This window comes from Panthera leo, chromosome B1 (genome assembly GCF_018350215.1).
Source record: "Panthera leo isolate Ple1 chromosome B1, P.leo_Ple1_pat1.1, whole genome shotgun sequence".
Lineage (NCBI taxonomy): Eukaryota > Metazoa > Chordata > Mammalia > Carnivora > Felidae > Panthera > Panthera leo.
In genome coordinates, this window is record NC_056682.1 from 39,857,754 (window position 1) to 39,880,508 (window position 22,755).

The 22,755-nt window shown below is 36.8% G+C and overlaps 1 protein-coding gene across 1 annotated transcript in view; it reads right to left on the reverse strand.

The window, feature by feature from the left end:
- Positions 1-7,103: 7,103 nt before the first annotated feature.
- FNTA (farnesyltransferase, CAAX box, alpha) overlaps positions 7,104-22,755 on the reverse strand; it is a 30,046-nt gene continuing 14,394 nt past the window's right edge. Inside the window, exons 4-9 of the mRNA XM_042934704.1 lie at positions 19,625-19,729; positions 16,479-16,605; positions 14,781-14,929; positions 9,612-9,674; positions 8,013-8,184; positions 7,104-7,737 (exon numbers count right to left, since the gene is read on the reverse strand). Coding sequence (XP_042790638.1) covers positions 7,615-7,737; positions 8,013-8,184; positions 9,612-9,674; positions 14,781-14,929; positions 16,479-16,605; positions 19,625-19,729 — 739 coding nt within the window. The 3' untranslated portion in view covers positions 7,104-7,614. The remainder of the gene's footprint in view (positions 7,738-8,012; positions 8,185-9,611; positions 9,675-14,780; positions 14,930-16,478; positions 16,606-19,624; positions 19,730-22,755) is intronic.

Consider the following 22,755-nt stretch of genomic DNA (forward strand, 5'->3'; position numbering starts at 1 on the left):
GTACAGAATCTAAAAGTTTCCCCACAGCCATATATTAGTGTAAATTTGTATAACCCATATCAATTCCTCCTATATATAAAGGGCTCTAGCAAATCCCATTTCTAGGAGTTTATCGTGCAGAAATAATTGAATACATGTGCAAGATGTACTGTATGAAGTGTTGTGGATAAGGAATGTTTACTGTAGAAACAAACCTAAATATTTAACAATAGGGCTTTCTGAAAGAGATTATATCTATGCAGCTGTTAAAAATGATGCTGTATAATGGGTACAGAGTTTCGATTTGAGAAGGTAAAAAAATTCAGGAGATGAATGGTAGTGGTGGTTGCACAAGATGAAGGCACATAATACCACTTAAAAACAGTTAAAATGGTAGGGATGCCCGGGTGGCTCAGTTGGTTAAACATCTGACTTTGGCTCGGGTCATAATCTCACATTTTGTGGGTTCAAACCCTGTGTTGGGTTCTGCGCTAATAGCGTGGAGCCTGTTTGGGATTCTCTCTCTCCCTCTCTCTCTGTCCCTCCCACATGCGTGCTCTCGCTCTCTCCCTCAAAATAAGTAAAATAACCATTAAAAAAAAATAGCATTGTTGGAAATGCAAGCTGGTGCAGCCAATCTGGAAAACATTATGGAGGTTCCTCAAAAAACTAAAAATAGAACAACCCTAGACCCAACAATTGCACTACTAGGCATTTATCCAAGGGATACAGGTGTGCTGTTTTGAAGGGACACATGCACCCCCATGTTTATAGCAGCACTATCGACAATAGCCAACATATGGAAAGAGCCCAAATGTCCATCAATGGATGAATGGATAAAGAAGATGTGATATATATACAATGGAGTATTACTCGGCAATCAAAAAGAATGAAATCTTGCTATTTGCAACTATGTGGATGGAACTGGATAGTATTATGCTAAGTGAAATTAGTCAGAGAAAGACAAAAATCATATGACTTCACTCATGTGACGACTTTAAGAGACAAAACAGATGAAAATAATGGAAGGGAAACAAAAATAATATAAAAACAGGGAGGGGGACAAAACATAAGAGACTCATAAATATGGAGAACTGAGGGAGGGGTACTGGAGGGGTTGTGGGAGGGGGGATAGGCTAAATGGGTAAGGGCACTAAGGAATCTACTCTTGAAATCATTGTTGCACTATCTGCTAATTTGGATGTAAATTTAAAAAAAAAAGAGCATTGCAATGGGGTGCTTGGATGGCACAGTTAAGTGTCCGACTTGAGCTCAAATCATGATCTCATGGTTCATGAGTTTGAGCCTCCCATTGGGCTCTGTGCTGGTAGTGCAGAGCCTACTTGGGATTCTCTCTCTCTCTGCCTCATCCCCATTTGTGCTTTCTCTCAAAATAAATAAACTTTAAAAATGTTATTTAAAAAATACCACTGCAAAATATTTGAAAACTGAACTGATTTTGGAATGTAGCCACAGAGTGTTGTAACTTGTGACCCATACCTAACTATAGCAAATGCTTGCTAAAATAAAAACATTGACATTCTCCACAGGATTTAAATAAGAATTAGAGTCTCATAACATTCAAAACGCCCATAATATAGAAAATTACTAGGTGTATGAAGTATCCAAAAATCTCAATTTGCATGGGGAAAAACCATTGACAGTTACCAATGATGAGATGATACAGATATTGAGATTATCTGACGAAGACATTAAAACAGTTATACAAATGCTGAAACAATCATGGACACTCTAGAAACAAAAGTTAAAATAGAAAGTATTACAGGGCACCTGGGTGGCTCAGTTGGTTGACCATTCAACTCTCAATCTCAGTTCAGGTCATGATCCCAGGATTGTGGGATTGACCCCTGTGTCAGGTTCTACACTGAGCATAGAGCCTGCTTAAGGTTCTCTTTTCCCTCTGTCTCCTCTCCCCCCTGCTCATGCTCTCTCTCACTCTCTCTGTCTCAAATGAATTTTAAGAAATAGAAAGTATTGGTAAAGACGGGCACCCGAATGGCTCAGTCAGTTAAGCGGCTGACTTCAGCTCAGGTCATGATCTAAATGAATGGTGAATTCGAGCCCCACATCAGGCTCTCTGCTGTCAGCATGGAGCCCACTTTGGATCCTCTGTCCCCCCAGCCCCACCCCACTCCCACCTCTCTCAAAAATAAACATTAAAAAAAAAAAGTATTGGTAAAGAAATAGAACTTAGGAAGAATTAAATAAACATTTTAGAACTGAAAAACATATAACTAAACAAATTCACTTTATAGATCCAATAGCAGAATGGAGATGACAGAGAAAGTCATTAAACTTGGAGACAGATTAATAGAAGTTGTTTAATCCGACCAACAACAGAGAGAAAAAGAAAAAAAAATGAGGACCTCAGGCACCTGTAGGACAAACATAAAAGGTCTAACATTCTTGTCATCAGAGTCCCACAGGAAAAGAGAAAGTGCTGAAAAAATATTTGGAAATAATGGCTGAAAACATACCAAGTTTGGTAAAAAATTCAAGATCTAAGAAGCTAAGCAAGAAAAATAAATCCAAAGACACCCATGCCCAGACACATCAAAATCAAATTACTGAAAACAAGAGACAAATTAAAAAATTATAAAACAGCCAGAGAGAAAGAGAGAAACCTATGGACAAACAACCATTCTAATGATAGATTTCTCATCTGAATTCATGAAGGCCAGAGGAAGTGGCATATTTTTTCAAGTGCTGCAAGAATTATAAACCCAGAATTCCATCCAGTGAAAATGTCCTTCAAGAATGAAGGTTAAATAAATATATTTTTAGATTAAGAAAAAATAATAAAATTTGCAACCAGAAGACCTACTCTAAAAGAATTAAACAGGGGCATCTGGGTCGCTCAGTTAAGTGTCTGACTCTTGGTTTCAGCTCAGGTCATGATCTCACAGTTCGTGAGATCAAGCGCCAAGTTTGGCTCCATGCTGACAGTACAGAACCTGCTTGGGATTCTCTCTCTGCCCCTCTCCTGCTCATGTTTTTTATCTCTCTCAAAACAAATAAACTTTTAAAAATTATTTTTTTAAAAAGAATTGCTTAAAGAAATGTCTTCACACAAAAGGGAAATGACAGGAGAAGGAAACTTGGAACATCAGAAATGAAAGAAGAGTAAAAGAAATGGTAAATAGCTGGGTAAATGTAACAGACTAGTCTTTTCTTGAATTCCTTAAAATGTTTGGCGGTTGAATGCACAAAATGTAAAATTGTCTGATGAGCTTCTTAATGTAAGTGGCTATAGTACAAAAGATAATTACAGTATAAATGGTGGAGGGTAAGGAGACCTATATGGTGGAAAGGTTTCTAGAGTCACCACTGAAAACAAAATAAAACCAAACAACTCAATCAGTAACAGAGGATAGCAGGAAAGTCTCCTCTAACACTTAGCAATTAAACACATTTCTATACAATCCATGGGTCAAAGATGCTGTCTCAAGAAGAGAAATCAGAAAATATTTGAGCTGAATGAAAACAGAAATACAAAATATCAAAATTTCCGAGAACAGTTAATGCAGTTGCTTGAGGAAAATGTATAGCATTAAAGGCGTAAACTGTGAAAGAAGGGTCTTGTATCAATCATCTATCCTTCTTCCTTAAAAGACTAGAGAAATTTGCTGAAAGCAGATCTTAAATGTTCTCACCACAAAAAAAGTGGTACATGACATGATGGGTTTGTTAACTAACCTTAAATGTGGTAGTTCATCCCACAATATATACATTTATCAAATCATTATGTTGTATACCTTAACACACAATATTACTCATTAATGCTGGGGAAAATATTAGAATACACCAAATCAAGTAGAATGAAAGAAATAATGTGAGAGAATTCAGTGAAATTAAACATTTTCTATATCTTTTTTTTTTAAGTTGGTTCAGACCCACTGACTTGATGTAATTGCCCATTAATGAGTTACAATCCAGTTTGAAAAACATTGATTTCTCTAGATGGAAATGATCCAGGGAAATGTTCTGGACTGTCCTGTTAATTTATAAGTTAGTATTTGGGATATAACCAATTGTAAAGTTTACAGCCTTATTAAAGGATGTAACTAGACAAATTTGTTCTCCTTTGTGAATCCTTCTTGACTCCATCAGGCAGATAATCTCTTCTGCTTCTTTGTCCCCAAATAGTATTTCAATAGCCAATAAACATTTTCAAGGTACCATGGTGCAGAGCATGCTGCTGGTCTCTCTCAAAATTGATGTCCCAGAGGACATAGTGGTGTCTTAATCTTGTCTAAGTCCAGCTTTTCTTAATGTGGGTAATATCTATTGACATTTACCATATTTGAAATTTCAATTTTTTATTAATTTATTAAAACAATAAACCTATTACATGTTAACAAAAATAACATTTTATAAAACCTGCATTTTCCAAATTAAACAGAAAAGTGGCAGTTTGCATTTTTGCAAATCTCTTTAGTCTAACTTAATAAGAGATATCTAGATCTTTGTATCTACTTCTACATTCAACTTGTTGCAATATAATGTGTAGGTTGAAGTCTATGAAGAAAATCCAGACTCATACACACATATATAGTTGGAAAGGGAATATTTTAATAGCCTTTTCAGAAGTTGTGATACCTCTGATACTCTGATACTCCACCAAAATCTGACAAGGGGTGGTTTTTCAAAGGTCAGTTGTAATGTGGAATCTGCAATCTTCTCTATGATTTATAATCTGAATGGATTGTTTATCTATGCATGATAACATCATGGATTGGTCATTTGGAAAACAATGGTTCTTTCAGTTATGTATCTCTCCCAATTGTTGACACATGTAAACAGTATCAAAATTCTTAAAAATTATTCACTTTAATTAATAACATGTTGATTTCATTTGAAATGTCTGTAATAGGTATTGGGAAGTTGCCAGCCTCACCGCGGTAGATTAAAATTTTCATTTGAAAACTCAAATTTTATCATTGGCAATAAACACTCAGTTGTTTCCTATGACAAACTGAAGTGACAAACTCTTCATTCATTTTGGAGAAAATGTATGCCAGCCACCCAAGTATGAGTAACCAGTTTATCAACTGTTCTTTCAAGTAAAAGTGGTGTTCATGAGAAGTGGCCTGTTTGGCCCACTTCACAATTGTACAAATGCTTTTCTTCAAGACAACCAGAAAGATATGCTTTATGCACAAACTCATTTGGTCACACAAAGTACTGAAAAGACAGAGTATTGTGAATAAAATATATAATTACTGACTCATCAAAGACATGTTTCAGTGAATATGTGGCAGTGAAGAATACAGCAACTACTGAGTACCACTGCCTTGTTTTGTAGTAAGGCACCAGCAGTTTTACCCACCATTGTTTTTGCACCAACAGTGCAAATCAGCAACACAGTGACAGTGTTATTAAGCAAGTAGTTCTGAACTAGCAGACTCCTCCACAGACGTGGTTTTTTTTTTTTTTTTTTTTTTTTTTTTTTAATGTTTATTTTTGAGAGAGAGAAAAACAGAGTGTGAACAGGGAAGGGGCAGAGAGAGAGGGAGACACAGAATACGAAGCAGACTCCAGGGTCTGAGCTGTTGGCACAGAGCCTGATGAGGGGCTCGAACTTGCGAACTGCGAGATCATGACCTGACCTGAAATCGGACGTTTAACTAACTGAGCCACCCAGGTGCCCCCTCCACAGACATGTTAATTGCTGGTCCAGTGAAAGGAGTGTGCTGCCAGGTCTATGTGTCCAGTTGTCCATTAAGGAGATGGTCCTCGTCAGGATTAGCAGAGCCTAAAATCATTATAATTTAAATCATAGAGCCTCCTCACCTGATCCCATGACCACGAAGCAATGTTTTAATAAATGAATTACCACCTCAGGCAGAAAATAAAATGCCAAGTAACCAGGCTAATTCAACTGTGTCTGGTCTGCTTCACTTACATTTCTCAGTGTAAATTCTGCTTCTTATTAAACAGTCTTGATGAACTTTGTTGAGCCTATAACTCAGAATCCAATCAATTTTGGGACACCGATGAGATAGCTTCTGAGAGTAAATGCTATCTTGTAACTTCTCTGTAAGGTTTTTGTTCCGTATAACGCTTGAAATGGTCTACATTAAGAATGAGACTTCATATGACAATTTAAAGTATCAAATCAGATTTTTGAGTCTAAAACAGCAAAAAGATATGAAATGTTAAAAATATTATTTCCTAAATTCTTCAGAAGACTATCCTACTGTATATAAATTCCTTTAGTTGTAGTTTGGTGCTTTGAACACTGAACAAGAACTCTTTATTCAGAAAGTGAGATTTAATTATGCACAGGTACAGAGAACTAACCTGTTCAACACTTCACTCTACTCTGGCATGTCTTCCTGAACTGTAGAGGCTGGAAAGCTATAAACTACATTTGCCAGATTCCTTTGCAGTTCAGAGTTTTAGATGTCATTCAGGTTCTTTCTAATCTGACCCACCAAAGTGAGTGAGCCTGTAATTGGGAGCTGCACCATGTGGGAAGGGAAGCAGATGTGCCCATACGCAATGGGGCAGGGGTGCACAGTCCTGAGTGGCAGCCTGTCAGCAGTTTCCTGATCCCGGCACAGGCAACAGCAATTCGATGGCCCAGTGCTACAGTGTGGCTGGGCCATGTATTTATGGAAGATCAGGTAATCATTCTGTGAGTTACTATATACCTTAATGAACCCTGTAGGACTAAACTGTCTTGAGTAGATTTTGTTGATGTCAAGAATTGACCAATTCAGGGCACCTTGGTGACTCAGTCAGTTAAGCATCTGACTTTGGCTCGGGTCATGATCTCAGTTTGTGGGTTCAAGCCCCACGTCGGGCTCTGGTGCTGTCAGCTCAGAGCCTGGAGCCTGCTTCAGATTCTGCGTCTCCCTCTCTCTGCCCCTCCCCCACTCATGTTCAGTGTCTCTGTGTCTCTCAAAAATAAATAAACGGTGAAAAAAATAATTTAAAGAACTGACCAATTCTCATTCTAATAACGTTTTCTTTAACATAATCATGTTTCTGGTTTCTACAGTTCTATGACAGTATTTTCTTTCTCAGTGGCTCTTCTAAGCTGAGACAATGTCCCTTGTACACACTTAAATGCTATTTAAAAAAACCAAAGTACTTTGTCATTGTTTTAGGATACATCTATCATTTTATTATAAAACCATTCTTTTGGCATTAGTTGGTTACAGTGATAGCAAGATACTGTGAGTGTGGCATAGCAGCTCTAATGTAACAACTGCATTCCCTGCTTCCCGAACCAAAATTTAAATTACCTTATATGCATTACATACAAGTTACCCGCACTCATTAATGCTGCAAATTCTGACGCATATACCCTGTAGGGAAGAGCTGATGCTAAGGGATTAGAACAAATGTTGATAAGACTACAAAAGTTCCTGAACGGGACTTTGTTTCTTCTCCTTCCCCCACCAAATCACTTTGCTTAAGAAGAATCAAATTACTAGTCTGAATAGCAGCAGCACCCAAGGAGCATCACACTTAGTTCTTGTTAAAAAGCAATACCTGTGCACGTTTTATACCACAGGCAAAGGGAATGATCACTTTAGTTTTAAACTCCTGCATTAGAGTCTCTTAAAAAAATAAAATCATTCCATCGAGTTCTTCTAGATGGTGTTATTGCTGTACATTTGTTGGCGGGTCACTCTCCGTGCTGTGTTTGCTTTGAAGGGATCTTCCGATGTATCTCCAATATTCCTTTCTTATAGTGTCCTTTTCTTTAGCTAGGATTTCACACAACTGAAAACGAAAAACAAAAATTCTTTAAAGATAATGGAAATCAGTCTCTAGAGCAAATGCTTTCGAGCCAATACAGTTAAACTCAGATCATGTTCAAATGACCTACACCACTATAATTATATACTCTGTTCACTAGTGACCTGGGTTTTGCCCTGAACAGCAGAAATAGCCCTGCACTGAACTCCTGAGTGAACACATTGAAAAGGTCATGAATATAGCCACACTGGGTGAATTCTGAGACACCAAGAAGAAAAGCAGAGTCCCGACTGGCTTACCTCTAATGCTTTATTAAGAATGTCCTCCTTGTTGTCACATTGGTTTTCTAGCATGTCTTCATAGATATCCACGAGAAAGGCAATTAGGTAGGGGGAACTGTGACTTGGTTGTAAATCAAGTAACTGATTTAACAGATTGGGATATTTGGAAAGACCACGATCCTGTAAAATTCTGAAAGAAAAATTATCCTCAATTCTGACAAGAAAAGAACAAAAATAACAGAAAGTTCAAGAGAAAATGACCTCTGTAACATGCACAAGAGGAAACTTATTTTGAATGAAGCTGAAACTAAATGAAATTTTTAAATTACGTGTGAATTTTATCATGGATAATTACAAGTTGAGTACAATTAGTTAAAAACAATAATGAAACTTAAAAAGGATCATTTATTAACTCAAACTGCTACACAATTAAATCAGAAAATAAACACCTTCTTAACATTAAGAAGTGAAGGAAGAAAACAACAGAGATGTTTCTATTTCTTCTTAAGAAGGTTCCTTATTCAGGGGCACCTGGGTGGCTCAGTTGGTTAAGCATCCAACTTCGGCTCAGGTCATGATCTTGCAGTTTGTGGGTTCGAGTCCCGTGTCGGGCTCTGTGCTGACAGCTCAGAGCCTGGAGCCTGCTTCGGATTCTGTGTCTCCTTCTATCTATCTCTGATCTTCCCCCACTTATGCTGTCTCTTTCTTGTCTATCAAAAATAAATGTAAATAAAAAAATTTTTTTTAAAGAAGGTTCCTTATTCTTTTAGCTATCCAGATATTATAGGCCCCAACCCTGGACACATCAACAAATGTGACTGTGCTCTGTACTTTATGCTCTTTGGGCCTAGTTTCCAGGGAGACCTCTAAGCTCAATAAGCAGCCTGCTTATGTCAGTGGCCAGGCAAGTGAAATCTTGTCAATTTAAGGAATAAGACTTCTAATAGATCTCTAGAAATGAAAACAGAAATGCTGGCTATCCATCTGTGCAATGTGCTTATAAATAGTTTGCTTTGGCTTTATTACATTCCTGAGCCAAACAGAAACTAGGTGTCTAGGTATGTATATCCCATTCTTTGACATAAAGACTACAGGACTCATAAATACAATTAAAATTGTATTATTGTTTAGTCATGGACTATTCTTTAATTTTTTTTTTTTTTTAATGTTTATTTTTTGAGAGAGAGAGCATGAGCAGGGAAAGGGCAGAGAGAAAGGGGAGACAGAGGATCCAAAGCAAGCTGAGCTGTCAGCACAGAGCCCAATGTGGGGCTTGAACTCACGAACTGTGGGATCATGACCTGAGCCGAAGTCAGATGCTCAACCGACTGAGCTACCCAGACTCAATTATTATCCAGGTGTTCTTAGGCACATTATAGAACTATTCTGAACCCTAGTCATGGACTATTCTAAAAACTATGATGGTATGTACTTGGGAGGTGAAGAGAAGGATAGAAGGCACTGTTGGGTGTTACTGTCTAACAGTTACACTTCCCTTAGATCCAGAAAAATGGAAAATTCTTTAGTATCCTTTAGAATCTGATTAATGGAACATATTCCATGATACATCATATTAGCAGTTGTTTTAATACAAAACAATACAAAACAACCTCTTACCCTTTCAAATAGTTCCAAGCACTTTCATTATGTGGTACTAGTTTGATCATTTCCAACGTGTACCTAGAAGAAAATAAATACGTGTATAATTTGAAAAGCAGTGCAATAATTAGAAACAGTTTTCTAAGATTGTAGCAGAGCTTGGATATGTGCTTTCATTTATCTTATTAGGCTGTGACTAGGTCTAGGACTTATATCTACATTAGACAGAATCCCTCAAATCTGCAGGAATCAATTCATTATTTATGTAGTTCCTCCCTCCTGGAAGTCTGTACCCAGTTCTAGGAAGGGACACCTAACTAATATGAAGGCTCAACTCACAATAGGAAAAGAAATTGATGTGGAAGATTTCCTTTAATATAGGCTTTCCCTTTGAAGAAAATGTCAGCTAAAACAGGTTTTCCTCTTATTGGTAAAGAAATCTTGAAAAGTCTAAGATCTATATATGCCCAACAAATCATAAGTCATTCAAAAAGAAGAACTACATAATCTCAGGAACTGTGATAAAAAATAAGACAGCATGGAAATTATATAGACAGAATAAAAATGAGAAACCAACACAAATGTATATTTCTTATATTCTAAAAGATGTGATTATATATCTTATATTCTAACCATGACGTGATTACCAGTCAGAATGGTAATTCTCTCCCTTTAACCAGGTTATTAACTATAATTCGGATCCAATTACAACAAATTCCAAGAGTTACAGAACTAAGCTTTACTACACACTTGCTCAAATAAGTTACCAAAATTTAGTAATCTTGGTTTTATTGCAATGCCATTAGGATAGCATTTTTTTTTTTCACAGCGAGTACAGGAGTCCCCCTTTATCTGCAGAGGATAGGCTCCCAAACTCTCAGTAGATGCCTGAACCACAGAGTATCAAATCCTTTATACTAGGTTTTTTCCTATACATACATACCTATGATAAGGTTTAGTTTATAGACACCAAGAGATTAACAATAAAATAGAACAATTATAACAATATACTCATTGTAATAAAAGTTATATGAATGTGGTCTCACTCAAAATATCTTACTAGACTGTACTCATCCTTCTTGTGATGATGTAAGATAATAAAATGCTACATGATGGGGTGCCTGGGTGGCTCAGTCAGTTAAGCGTCCGACCTCAGGTCATGATCTCACAGTCTGTGAGTTCGAGCTCCACTTTGGACTCTGTGCTGACAGCTCAGAGCCTCAAGCCTGCTTCAGGTTCTGTGTCTCCCTCTCTCTGCTTCTCCCCCTGCTCACACTCTGTCTCTCTCTCTCAAAAAAAGACAGAAAAATTTTTTTAAATGCTACATGATAAGATGAAGGTAAAGGACAGGCATTGTGACAGAGCAGTAGACTATACTACCTAATGTCTCACCATACATATGTCATCAGGAAGATCATGTTTCTGGATCTGATGGCTGACCACAAGTAACTGAAACCATGGAAAGTGAAACCACATGTAAAGGGGGCGGCGAGGGACTATTGTAATAATAAACTCACTCAGCACTATGAAAAGGTTTTTTTCCAACATTTTTACATGACCTAATGTTTCCAGTTATTTTTAAAACCATGTCCCTGCATGTCTTCACTAGTCATTGTAGACTATTAATTTCACTTTGGCAATACCTGAAGGATTTTATTTATATATATATGCACTAAACTATTATCTGTATTAATGGTTAAAACATGGGCTTTGAGGTCAGAAAGCCTAGCTTCTAATAGCCCCATCAATTATTATCCAGGTGCTCTTAGGCACATTATAGAACTACTGTGGACTTCAAGTTCTTCATCAGATATCTCACAGTGTAATTATGAAAATTAAATAAAAATTCCTGCATGTAGTAAATGCTTAATAAATGGTAACTATTATTAATAGTACTAGTGGACTGTGTACTCCTAGAAATATGGCCAGGATATATTAAATAAAAAAGAGCAATGTGTATAATACCATTGCCTACATTGCTGTAATACATGTTTGCAAATATATTTAATAAGGTTTGGAAGGATTCACACTAATTGTAGCTCACTCTAAACAATGGGGTATGAGAAGAGAGAGAATAAGAGATTTTGATATTTTACTTTATGTAATCCAGTACAATTTCCCCCTACAACTAGACTGCATTCCTTTTATAACAAAAGGAAAAGAACAAATCATCAGGTACACCTATATTCTTTAGAGTTAAAAAATTTAGTTAACACAACTAATTCTAGATAACTACAGCTCTTTAAGCACTTTCTTTTATCTGCATTAATGGTAACACCTTAAATATGGAAAATTTTTAGATTATTTTTTTAAACAATTTTTTAAAGATTATTATTATTATTTTTTTTTTTTGAGACAGAGCACATGTACAAGTGAGGGAGGAGCAGAGGAAGAGGGAGAGAGAGGATCTTTAAGTAGGCTCCATGCCTAATGCAGAGCTCGATCTCACCACTGTGAGATCATGACCTGGGCCAAAATCAAGTCAGATGCTTAACTGACTGAGCCACCCAAGTGCCCCTAAAGATTTTATTTTTAAATAATCTCTATACCCACAACCCTGCAACCAAGAGTCACATGCTCTACCGACCGAGCCAACCGGGCAAACCCCCTGGAAATCTCATAGATTCTTGACTGATTATTTCTATTTGGTAATAGAAACCCAGTAACCTGCCTTTGAAGGCTATGAGAAGTTCCCACTTTCCACTCTTCATACTCAGTTTTTAAGTATCTTATTACATCTAGCCTAATGAAGTACACTATGATAAATAAGGAATATGAAATTCCTAATTATTAATTGGATTAATTTAAGGAAGAATAACCTGAAGCATTCTACCTTTTGGCAAGAAAGCTACTGAACTCTACAAAAAAGATGACACTTTGCTGTCCTTTAGAGTACTTTTGTCCTAATCCTCACAACAGAGTATCAACTCTAAAAGAAAAAAAAGTAATATATTAAGGGCTGGATGATGAGTCCGAATTTTCTCTACTCAAGTCCCAGTATTTACATTTAAGAATAATATGATTATTTCAGTAAGTTCACTGTTCAGTAAGTTCATTGATCCCTTAGATCAATACTATTCAACAGAGATGAAAATGTTCTTTATATGTGCTCTCCAATATAGTTAGTAATCATTAGCCACATATGGATCCGGAACCCCTGAGATGTGATTCATACAACTGAGGAACTGAATTATGTGATTTTAATTAATTTGAATTTAAGCAGCCATATGTGGCTAGTGACTACCATATTGGACAGTGCAGCTTTGGAGAACAGAACAGTAAAAAGAAAGTGTAAGATGTTTTTGAGGGGTATGTGGCTGCTCCAGAAAGACGCCTGAAACAGAGAGTTAATGCAGGACACTTAATTATAAACCATTCTTTTTTTTTAATTTAAATCACCAGAACCTTATATAGAACACAAAAGAAAAGCCAGCTGCCCTGATCCAAAGAGAAGTAATGGCAAAGGAGATAAAAGCAGATGGTCATAAAAATCAGCTCTTCCCAGGAGCTGTTAAAACAACTTTTACCTTTTTTTTCTTTTCTTTTTTTAAAGTAAACTCTAGGCCAACGTGGGGCTTGAACTCACAACCCTGAGAGCAAGAGTCACATGCTCTGGGCCCCTGGGTGGCTAGGTCAGTTGAGGATCCAATTTCAGCTCAGGTCATGATCTTGCAGTTCCTGAGTTCGGACCCCACATCAGGCTTGCTGCTCTTAGTGCGGAGCCTGCTTGGGATCCTCTGTCTCCCTCTCCCTCCATCTCTCCCCTGCTTGTGCTCTCTCAAAAATAAATAAACATTAAAAAAACAAGAGTCACATGCTCTACTAATTGATCCAGCCAGGTGCCCCTAAAACAACTTTTATAATTAAAATGGTAAGTATGTTCTCATCAGGCTATAAAAACAATAAATATATTCAAATTTAAAACAGACATTAAGACAAAATAGACAAAGTCAGAAAAGAGGTGGCTATTAATGTTTATGGATATTAATATTCATGCCAATTCATAAATTCTCTTTTAACAGCTTTTTGTATGCTAAAGTAGTAGTTCTCAACTGCAGATGGTTTTGCCCCACAGGGGACATTTGGCAACATCTGCGGACATTTTTGTCACAGCTTGGGGCAGGGGTTTTCTACTGATATAATAGGGCATAGTGCCTGGGTGGCTCAGTCGGTTGAGCATCTGACTTCTGTTCAGGTCATGATCTCGCTGTTCATGAGTTCGAGCCCCACATTGGGCTCTGCGCTGACAGCTCAGAGCCTGGATCCAGCTTCAGATTCTGTGTCTCCCTCTCTCTCTCTCTCTCTCAAAAATAAACATTGAAAAAAAAAAGGCATAAAGGCCAGGAATGCTATAAAAACCCTACAACATACAGGACAGCTCCCTACAACAAAGACTTATCCTGCTCTAAACTCTGCACAGTAGAGTAACGTGGCCTATAGGGACTATTATCTAAAGGTCACCAGAATTTAATAAAATACATTGTTGTTGTTGTTGTTGTTGTTGTTGTTTTACATTGCAATATTGGTTTCAGAAGTAGAATTCAGTGACTCATCACTTACATATAATACCCAGTGCTCAGCACAAGTGCCTTCCTTAATACCCAACACCCATCTAGCCCATCTCCTACCTACCTCCCTCCATCAACCCTCATTGTGTTCTATATCAAGAGTCTCTGAGATCGTTTTAAAATAAAGCTTCCTAGACACTATGAAATCTGACTTCTTCTCAATCTCTAGTAGTTAACGATATTTCCAGAAATGTAAGACACTACAAAGTAGACGTATACTAGAGTATCTGTAAATATGTCATTATAGACTTCATCCATGTATTCTGTCCTACTAGTTCCATGAGGGCAGGATCAGGAGCAGTCTTTTTTTATTTTAATTTTTTTTCAATGTTTATATTTTTAGAGAGACAGAGAGACAGAGCACAAGCTAGGGAGGAACAGAGAGGGAGACACAGAATCCAAAGCAGGCTCCAGGCTTTGAGCTGACAGCATACAGCCTGATGTAGGGCTTGAACCCATGATCTGTGAGATCATGACCTGGGCCGAAGTCGGACGCTTAACCAACTGAGCCACCCAGGTGCCCGAGGAGCAGTCTTGATCTTTGCTGTAACCCCAATGCTTGACACCTGACAGGTACACAAATGTTCTTTTAATGAGTGAACAAGTGAAGATTACTAACTGGACTTCTCTCTCCAGTATAGCACGATCATTGTAGCCAGTGGTGTTAGAAATTACGAAGTATCTTTGGTTCCAGACAGAGTTATTTCTCACATCCTCTTTGAGAAGTTGGTCTACATACTGCAGTTCATTATCCCAAAGTTTAAATTCCTAAGAGAAAATACAGAATATCCAATTAGAAATGTCCCATTATTTTTTAAGATTTTATTTTCAATAAAATCACTCAAAGTGGGGCTCGAACTCACAATCCCGAGATCAAGAGTCACATGCTCTACCGACTGAGCCACCCAGGCACCCCTAGAAATGTCTCATTATTAATAAAAAATAAAATTTCAGCAGAGCTAGGTAGAACTGAAGATGTGGGTGGGACTCATCACATAGTTGGAGGAAAGTGCTAGTTGCAGGTCAAGGAAATGAAGGGGGGAAAGAAAAGTCATCAAAGACAAGGGAACGGTCACAAGGAAGGAAAGAAATTTTAGGAAGACAAAGCAAAGTGTCCTGTAATTCAGTACCATCTTCTTGAGAACAATTTAGATACCAAGAGGCATGTTTATACTATTTAAATAGACCCAAGAATTACTCTAAAGGACTAAATCACAGGCAAAAAAAAGGCATTATGTAACTAAATGCTTACGCATTGTTTAAGGTGAAAATTTAGAGGGAAAAAACCCAAACTCAGTAATAATAAAATGATAAACTATAGTAAAGTGTATTAATTTGATGGATTTGATATGAATATATAATATTAAGTAAAAGGGAATATTAAAAATGCTTATATATGATAAAACTACATTAAAATACATGTGGAGAAATATACAAAACTGGATTTAGATATAAACTTTTACATTATGGAGCTGTTTTAGTAAAAAAAAGATCATAGGGAGAAGAGAAACAATAAAGATAATTAAGAAAATAAATGAAATGGTCAAAATTTACAAATGTGGCAAAAATTGGGGATAATTATGAAAAAAGCCAATGGAGTTATACTTCTTATTCGATACTGGCAAAAAGGTAGAATTTCATAAAAAAATACCAAAAATCTTTAGAAAATTTATCCCTTTAAACAAATTTAGAAAAGTTTAAATTTTTAAGTAAAAAAAAGAATTTTGTGAAATCCTCTTGGTATAATGAATAGTGCACAAAGTAGCAATCACTGGAAAAAATTCATAGGAAACAACACTAGAATTGTTTGATAGAATAAATAAAATGCCCAGAGTGGGAGTTTTAACTATTCTCTACTATTCAGGATTTAGCATAAAATTTTAACAAGTGGGCAGAAATAAAATACTATTATTGTAACATCATATTCCAAACTGTATGTATGCAAAACCCCAGTAGGTACAATGCCCTTGTTAATTAAAATAATACAGTTATATTAAAAAATTACAACTACATTTTCTATTCAACTTGCTAGCAAATATAAAATGGGATGCAAATTCAATCTAAAAAATATAAAAATTACTATTACTCTTCTTTAATATGAAGCTACTTACCAACATATCTTGAAAGGTTATAAAATTAATCAACATGAAGGATGTCAGGTTTAATTAAGTATCTTAATAATTCTTAGTCATTGTAATTGTGGGTAATGATCTATATGTGTGTTTCAGTTCAGGAGTATACTTACATTCAACAGTAATTTTAATTATTTAATTCAGGTAAAACAATCTGAAAAACACTGTAACAAGAAAGGCAATACCTGAATAACCCACTGTCGATGTTGCCAGGCATGATAATTCTTCGCATCCTGATTAAGAATATCAGCAATAAACTCCAGCTCCTGAGATGGATCTTTTAGCCATTCCACTAATACTCGCCTATGATGCCTAAGGCCGGGAAAAGAAAGAGGTTTTGTGTTAATGTATCCAAGAACTAAAGTATCAACTGCACGTATTGTATTAGGCGATGTGGAGGGACACTCAAAAAAAACAGAAATTCACCTTTAATTCTCAAGATTCTACTGGAGAGAAAAGGTAACACAGAAGAAACACTAAGAGGGAAAAGTTCCAGAACAGTAAGTAAGAGCTGAACAAACAAAACAGTAATTTGTGTGTAAAATGAAATAAAATACTCAGGGTTTAAAGAATGTTTATTTAAAGCTAAATCTGGAAGTCCAGTACAAGATCCTGTCTAAGAATTCTGAAACATTCCCAGATGGCATAATGAGACTATAGGAAATGTGATACTACTTAATCCAGTATAGAAGATCCTCTGGTTATAAACAGGCTCTGTTTTTCTGAAGTCCACAGCATCACCATACAAGCAACTGCTCACTCCACTAGTTCATGGGCAGAACTGAATTCACTTCTACTCTGGCAATTAGCTATGACAAGCTGCCAAGTTTGTCAAGAGTTGTTTCTGTACTAGAAAAATGCTTAGGTTTTCTGTTGGAGTCTATTTTTTAAATTTTTTTAGCTAAAATATTTATAAAAATTTATTAGTAAAAATGTTCTAAAAGTCACTGTGGTGATGGTTGTACATATTTGTAACTATACTAAAACCACTGAACTGTACACATTTTTTTTTTTAAGTTTATTTTTGAGGGGGGTGGTGGCAGAGAAAGAGGAAGGGAGGGAGGGAGAGAGGGAGAATTCTAAACTGACACCACACTGTCAGCGCAGAGCTGGATGTGGGGCTCAAACTCACGAACCATGAGATCATGACCTGGGCCCAAACCAAGAGTCCAACACTTAATAAACTTAAATAAACAAACAAACAAACAAACTTAAATAAATAAATAAATAAATAAATAAATAAATAAATAAATAAACTTAAAGAAATAAATAGGGGCTCCTGGATGGCTCATTCAGTTAAGTTTATTTATTCTGAGAGAAACATAGAGAGCACAAGCGGGGAAGGGCAGAGAGAGAGGGATCGGAATTGGGTTCTGTGCTAACAGCAGAGAGCCCGATGCCGGGCCTGAACTCACAAACCATGAGATCATGACCTGAGCTGAAGTCAGATGCTTGACGGACTGAGCCACCCAGATTCCCTGAACTGTACACTTTAAGTAGGTAAACAGTAGGGGTACCTGGCTGGCTCACTTGGTAAAGCATGAGACTCCTGATCTTGGGGTCATGAGTTCAAGCCTGGCATTGGGTGTAGAACTTACTTAAAAATAAATAAACAAACAAATAAATAAATAAATCAGTAAATAGTGTAATATGTGAGTTATATCTCAACAAAGCTGTTTTTTAAAAAAATCCATTAGTATTCAATATACTAAAAGTGAGTAGGGGGGCACCTGGGTGGCTCAGCTGGTTAAGGGTGGGACTCTTGATTTCAGCTCAGGCCATGATCCCAGGGTCTGGGATTGAGTCCCATATCCAGCTCCGTTCTGAGTGTGGAGCCTGCTTGGGATTCTCTCTTTCCTTCTATCCCTCTCCCCTGCTTGCATTCTCTCTCTCTAAAAAAATAAATAAAAATATAAAAGTGAGTAGGAGTGACAGGGAAAAGGAAAAAGATTTAATGCTTAATAAATGATTTATTTGCATGCATGGAAAATTTAAAATCTCATCTTATAGGGGTGCCTAGGTGACTCAGTCGGCTGAGCATCTGATTTAATTAGGCTCAAGTTATGATCTCACAGTTCATGGTTTGAACCTCGCATTCAGCTCTGTACTGGCAGTGTCGAGCCTGGTTGGGATTTTTCTTTCTCTGTCCCTCCCCAACTCACTCTCTCCCTCTCTCAAAATAAACATTTTAAAAAAATAATTTAAAAAAATAAATAAAAATTCATCTTACAGAATATTAAGAAGGCAAGATACTACCCAAGAGGAAAATTCAAGAGGTAAAGGCTTTTAAATTTATTTCAGAAAAATTCCAATACAGTGAACACTAGTAATTTATTTTTCTAGATTCCTACTAATTTTGTAATTTAGGAAAAACTTAAGAATTAGGTCCTGGGGTGCCTGGGTGGCTCAGCTGGTTAAGCATTTGACTTTGGCTCAAGCCATGATCTTGCAGTGTGTGAGTTCGAGCCCCGCATCAAAATTCCAGAGCCTGCTTTGGATTCTCTCTCTCTCTGCCCTTCCCCTGTTCGCACTCTCTCTCTCTCTCAAAAATAAATAAATAAACCTTAAAAAAAAAAAAAAGAAAGAAAAAGAAAGACATCCTTCCGCATGAAAGTTGAACCTTCACCACTACCTCCTCCTCCATCTTCACAATAACAGCAACCACAGTGGCTTTAATTCAAGGGGTTCTCAGTATACGACGGGTACTGTTCAAACTCTATTTCTTTCCTACTTGCTCTCTGTCCTCCTGCTCCAAAATGCCTCTCTTTTTTCTCATTGTATTCTATTCCCCTCACCCATAATAATCCCTATGGTTTTGTCCATGCTAACTTAGGGCTTAGTTTCTACAACAAATATACTCTGTAAAACACTGTGGTTTTCACACTGCACTGTGAAATAACTGGCTGTATTATTTGCTTTCCTTGTTAAACTGTGTGGTTCACCTTTGTATCCCCAGCATCAATATAAATTTTTTGAATACATAAACGAATGAAAGATCAAAATACCAGTCAAGTCATTTTATAACACACAGGATAGAAAACATTTTTTCAGATTCTTCACTCAAAAATTTTCTAGCAGTATTATATGCTAATGTCAAAATTTTAAATAATAATAGCAGTACACACACTTGAGTGTTAACTAAATGTTAGGTACCACTTTAAGCACTAAACATAAAATTATCTCATTTAATTCTCTTAAAAGCCCTATGAGACAGGTAACATTAGCTCCAATGCAAAGTACTTAAATTATAAAGAAACAAATTCCCTATAATCTCATCACTGGGAAGGTAATATGAGCATAGTGACATGTTTCCTTCCTATTTTCATCTTACCAAACTTGGTAGTTTTTGGGCTGTTCCTCAATTATTGCAGTGATGTAGTTCATTTCCTCGTGTAGATCCTTTTGAAGTGACTTTAAGAGAACTCTCCGAAAATGCCTATAGCAAACATTAAGCATTGTTTCATTACTCCACATAAACTGACTAGCCACAGGATCAGATAAAGCTTTAACAATACAGTTAGACACGCTTCTTTTTTTGGTAGGTATTCCATATAACCAATAATTTAGCAATGGAATTGCATGGGGTTGTCCCAACTCTTACAACTATCTGGTGATTGGAAGAATCAGCATTTTGAACTAAAACTGGTGAAAGGCAACAAATGATTTTTTTCAGTTAACTAATGATTATTTTCAGTTAACACTGGTTACCACTATTCTATTGCAGGCAAATCAAAGACACCTCTTTACCTATAATATTTCCCTACATGATACAGCTTATTTGTTTAGATATATTATTCATATAATTAATTCCATTGCAAACATCAGCATATATTGTATTTTTAGAGCCACCACAAATATCCTACTTATAAATGAAACACGTTTCTCTTTAATTTCTTTCTTTTTTTTTTTTTTTAATTTCTTCATAGGTATAATCAAATCATTAAAAAAAAAAACTTTTCTCTAAAGACATGATTATTAGTTCTGGTCTATTTTTAATTCAAAATTTCCAACTCAATAAATACTAAAAGACAAACAGCTGCTTTGAAAGTTGTCTTTTAAAATGAAATGCTAAGGGGGGCCTGGGTGGCTTGGTCGGTTAAGCGTCCGACTTCGGCTCAGGTCATGATCTCACAGCTCAAGAGTTCGAGCCCCGCGTCGGGCTCTGTGCTGACAGCTCAGAGCCTGGAGCCTGTTTCAGATTGTGTCTCCCTCTCTCTCTGCTCCTCACCTGTTCATGCTCTGTCTCTCTCTGTCTCAAAAATAAATAATATACGTTAAAAAAAATTAAAAAATAAATAAATAAAATAAAATAAAATGAAATGCTAAATAGGACTATAACAGTATTTCTCTATTATTATTAAAGAAAATTAGGCTTCATAAAGCATGGACATAAACAAGCATCTTGGTTTACATGGGTAAAGTTATCAGACGTACTGCCTTTTAAAAAAACAGCAAATAAACTTAGGAGATTTTTAAATGCATTCTAAGTTACTTTGTGTTATGTACAGTCAGGAACTTCTTAAAAGATAAGAAAGTGCATATTAGACGCGATTCATTCCAAAATGATGGAATATCATACTAAGAATCCCAGTGAACATGGTAGATTAAGTAAGTAAGTTTATCCTCCTACCCTAATAAAACCCCATAAAATGATAGTAAAGGAATGAAAACAGTATAAATCCACAGGACAAAGAGAATTAGGGACAAGGGGATACCACAGCAATTGGGAAAGGTCAGAATTATGGGAAATGGTAAGCTGACAGGTAAGTTTTAACTGACTTTGAAAAACAGAAAGTGCTAAAAACCTGCCAACAGAGGGAAAAAGGTTTAGAAATCAGAGGTGTCAGGTATTCCCAAAACCAGGAATCAAGGATGGGGCTGGAAACAGTATAAAATCTGGAAATAGCCCTTAACAGCCAAGACCCCTCCCCCAACCTTGAACACAGAAGTGACAACATCTAGTAAGTTGGTATGAGATAAACAAAAAAAAAATATGTGTATGTCTCTGCCCCTGGTTCCTGGCACAGAGTTCCTGAACATTTAAAAATTCCTAAGTGATAAGTGTACTAGAAGCATCCTATTGAGGCAACTCTGGGTGGGGTGCTTAGGTGGCTCCTAGTCACCAGGAAGACCAAACCTTGGAATTATCAGCCCACCTCCCACTGTCTGGATAGAGTAGAAGGGCTACAAATAGAGTTAAATGACCATGCTTATATGAGGGAACCTCTATAAAATCCCAATACTAGGGGGTTTGAAGAGCTTCTAGGTGGGTGAACACATTCATGTTCTAGGAGAGGACATACCCTCCACAAGGACAAAAGATCCTCAGCTTGGGACCTTCCCAGACCTTGCCCTATGTATCTGTTTATCTGGCTGTTCATCTGTATCTTTTATCACATCCTTTAATAAACTGTTAAACATAAGTAACTGTTTTCCTGAGTTCTATGAGCCACTGTAGCAAATTAACTGAACCCTAAGAAGGGGTCATGGGAACCTCTGATTTATAGCCCATCAGTTAGAAGCACAGGTGACAAATGGACTTGCACTGAGTATCTGAAATAGGGGGCAGTCTTGTGGGACTGAGCCCTTAAACCTGGGGGATCTGATGCTATCTGAATCTCAGGTATGTACACAATGTCACGTAGACAATGTCAGAACTGAGTTAAATTGTAGGATACACAACTGGTATCAGAGAAAATTCCTTGGTAGGGGAAAAACCCATAGCCATTGTTGACTAGAAATGTCAGAAGTGAAGGGTTTTGTGTAAATGTAAAGGAGACACACAGGAGAAGAAACCATGTTTTGTTTCGTTTTTTTAAACCTGGCAAGACATAAGTGGCTTTATTCTCTGGAAAAATCTGAAGCAGAAAGGAATTAACAGACACAGGAATATAGGGTGAGGAAAAGGAATATAGGGTGAAACAAGGAAACGTAAAATGTTGATATACTAAACATTTGAGAACCCCCACCCAACCCATCTTCCCCTGCCTGACCCCCAGAACTGTGGCAGCCAAACACATACTCCTGAGGCAATAACCAGACGACTCTTCTCTGGAGGAACAAACTAGCCACAAGAAAAGATGGAGAACTGCTGACATGTAAAGATTTCACACAAAACAGCCACATCTCCACTCACTAACCTCACAGTGAAGCCCGCCCGTCGACAAGTCCTGCCACACACAGAGCTTCCAATCAGGATTTGTCCTGCCTCCATTATAAGTTTGAAAGGAGAGTCAAGGATTTCAAAAAAATATTTACATGAAAGAAAGAGACCAAAACAAACACAAAAAAATGAAAGTATGTCACACATCAATGAAAAGATAAGATGCTATTAAAAAAAATTCAGAGAACAAAAAAGAGCTTTTGGATATTAAGAAATTTTTGAGCACAGACACAGTCAGAAGATAATGTTGAAGAAATATCACAAATGTAAATGAAAAGACAAAGAAATGAAAATAAGAA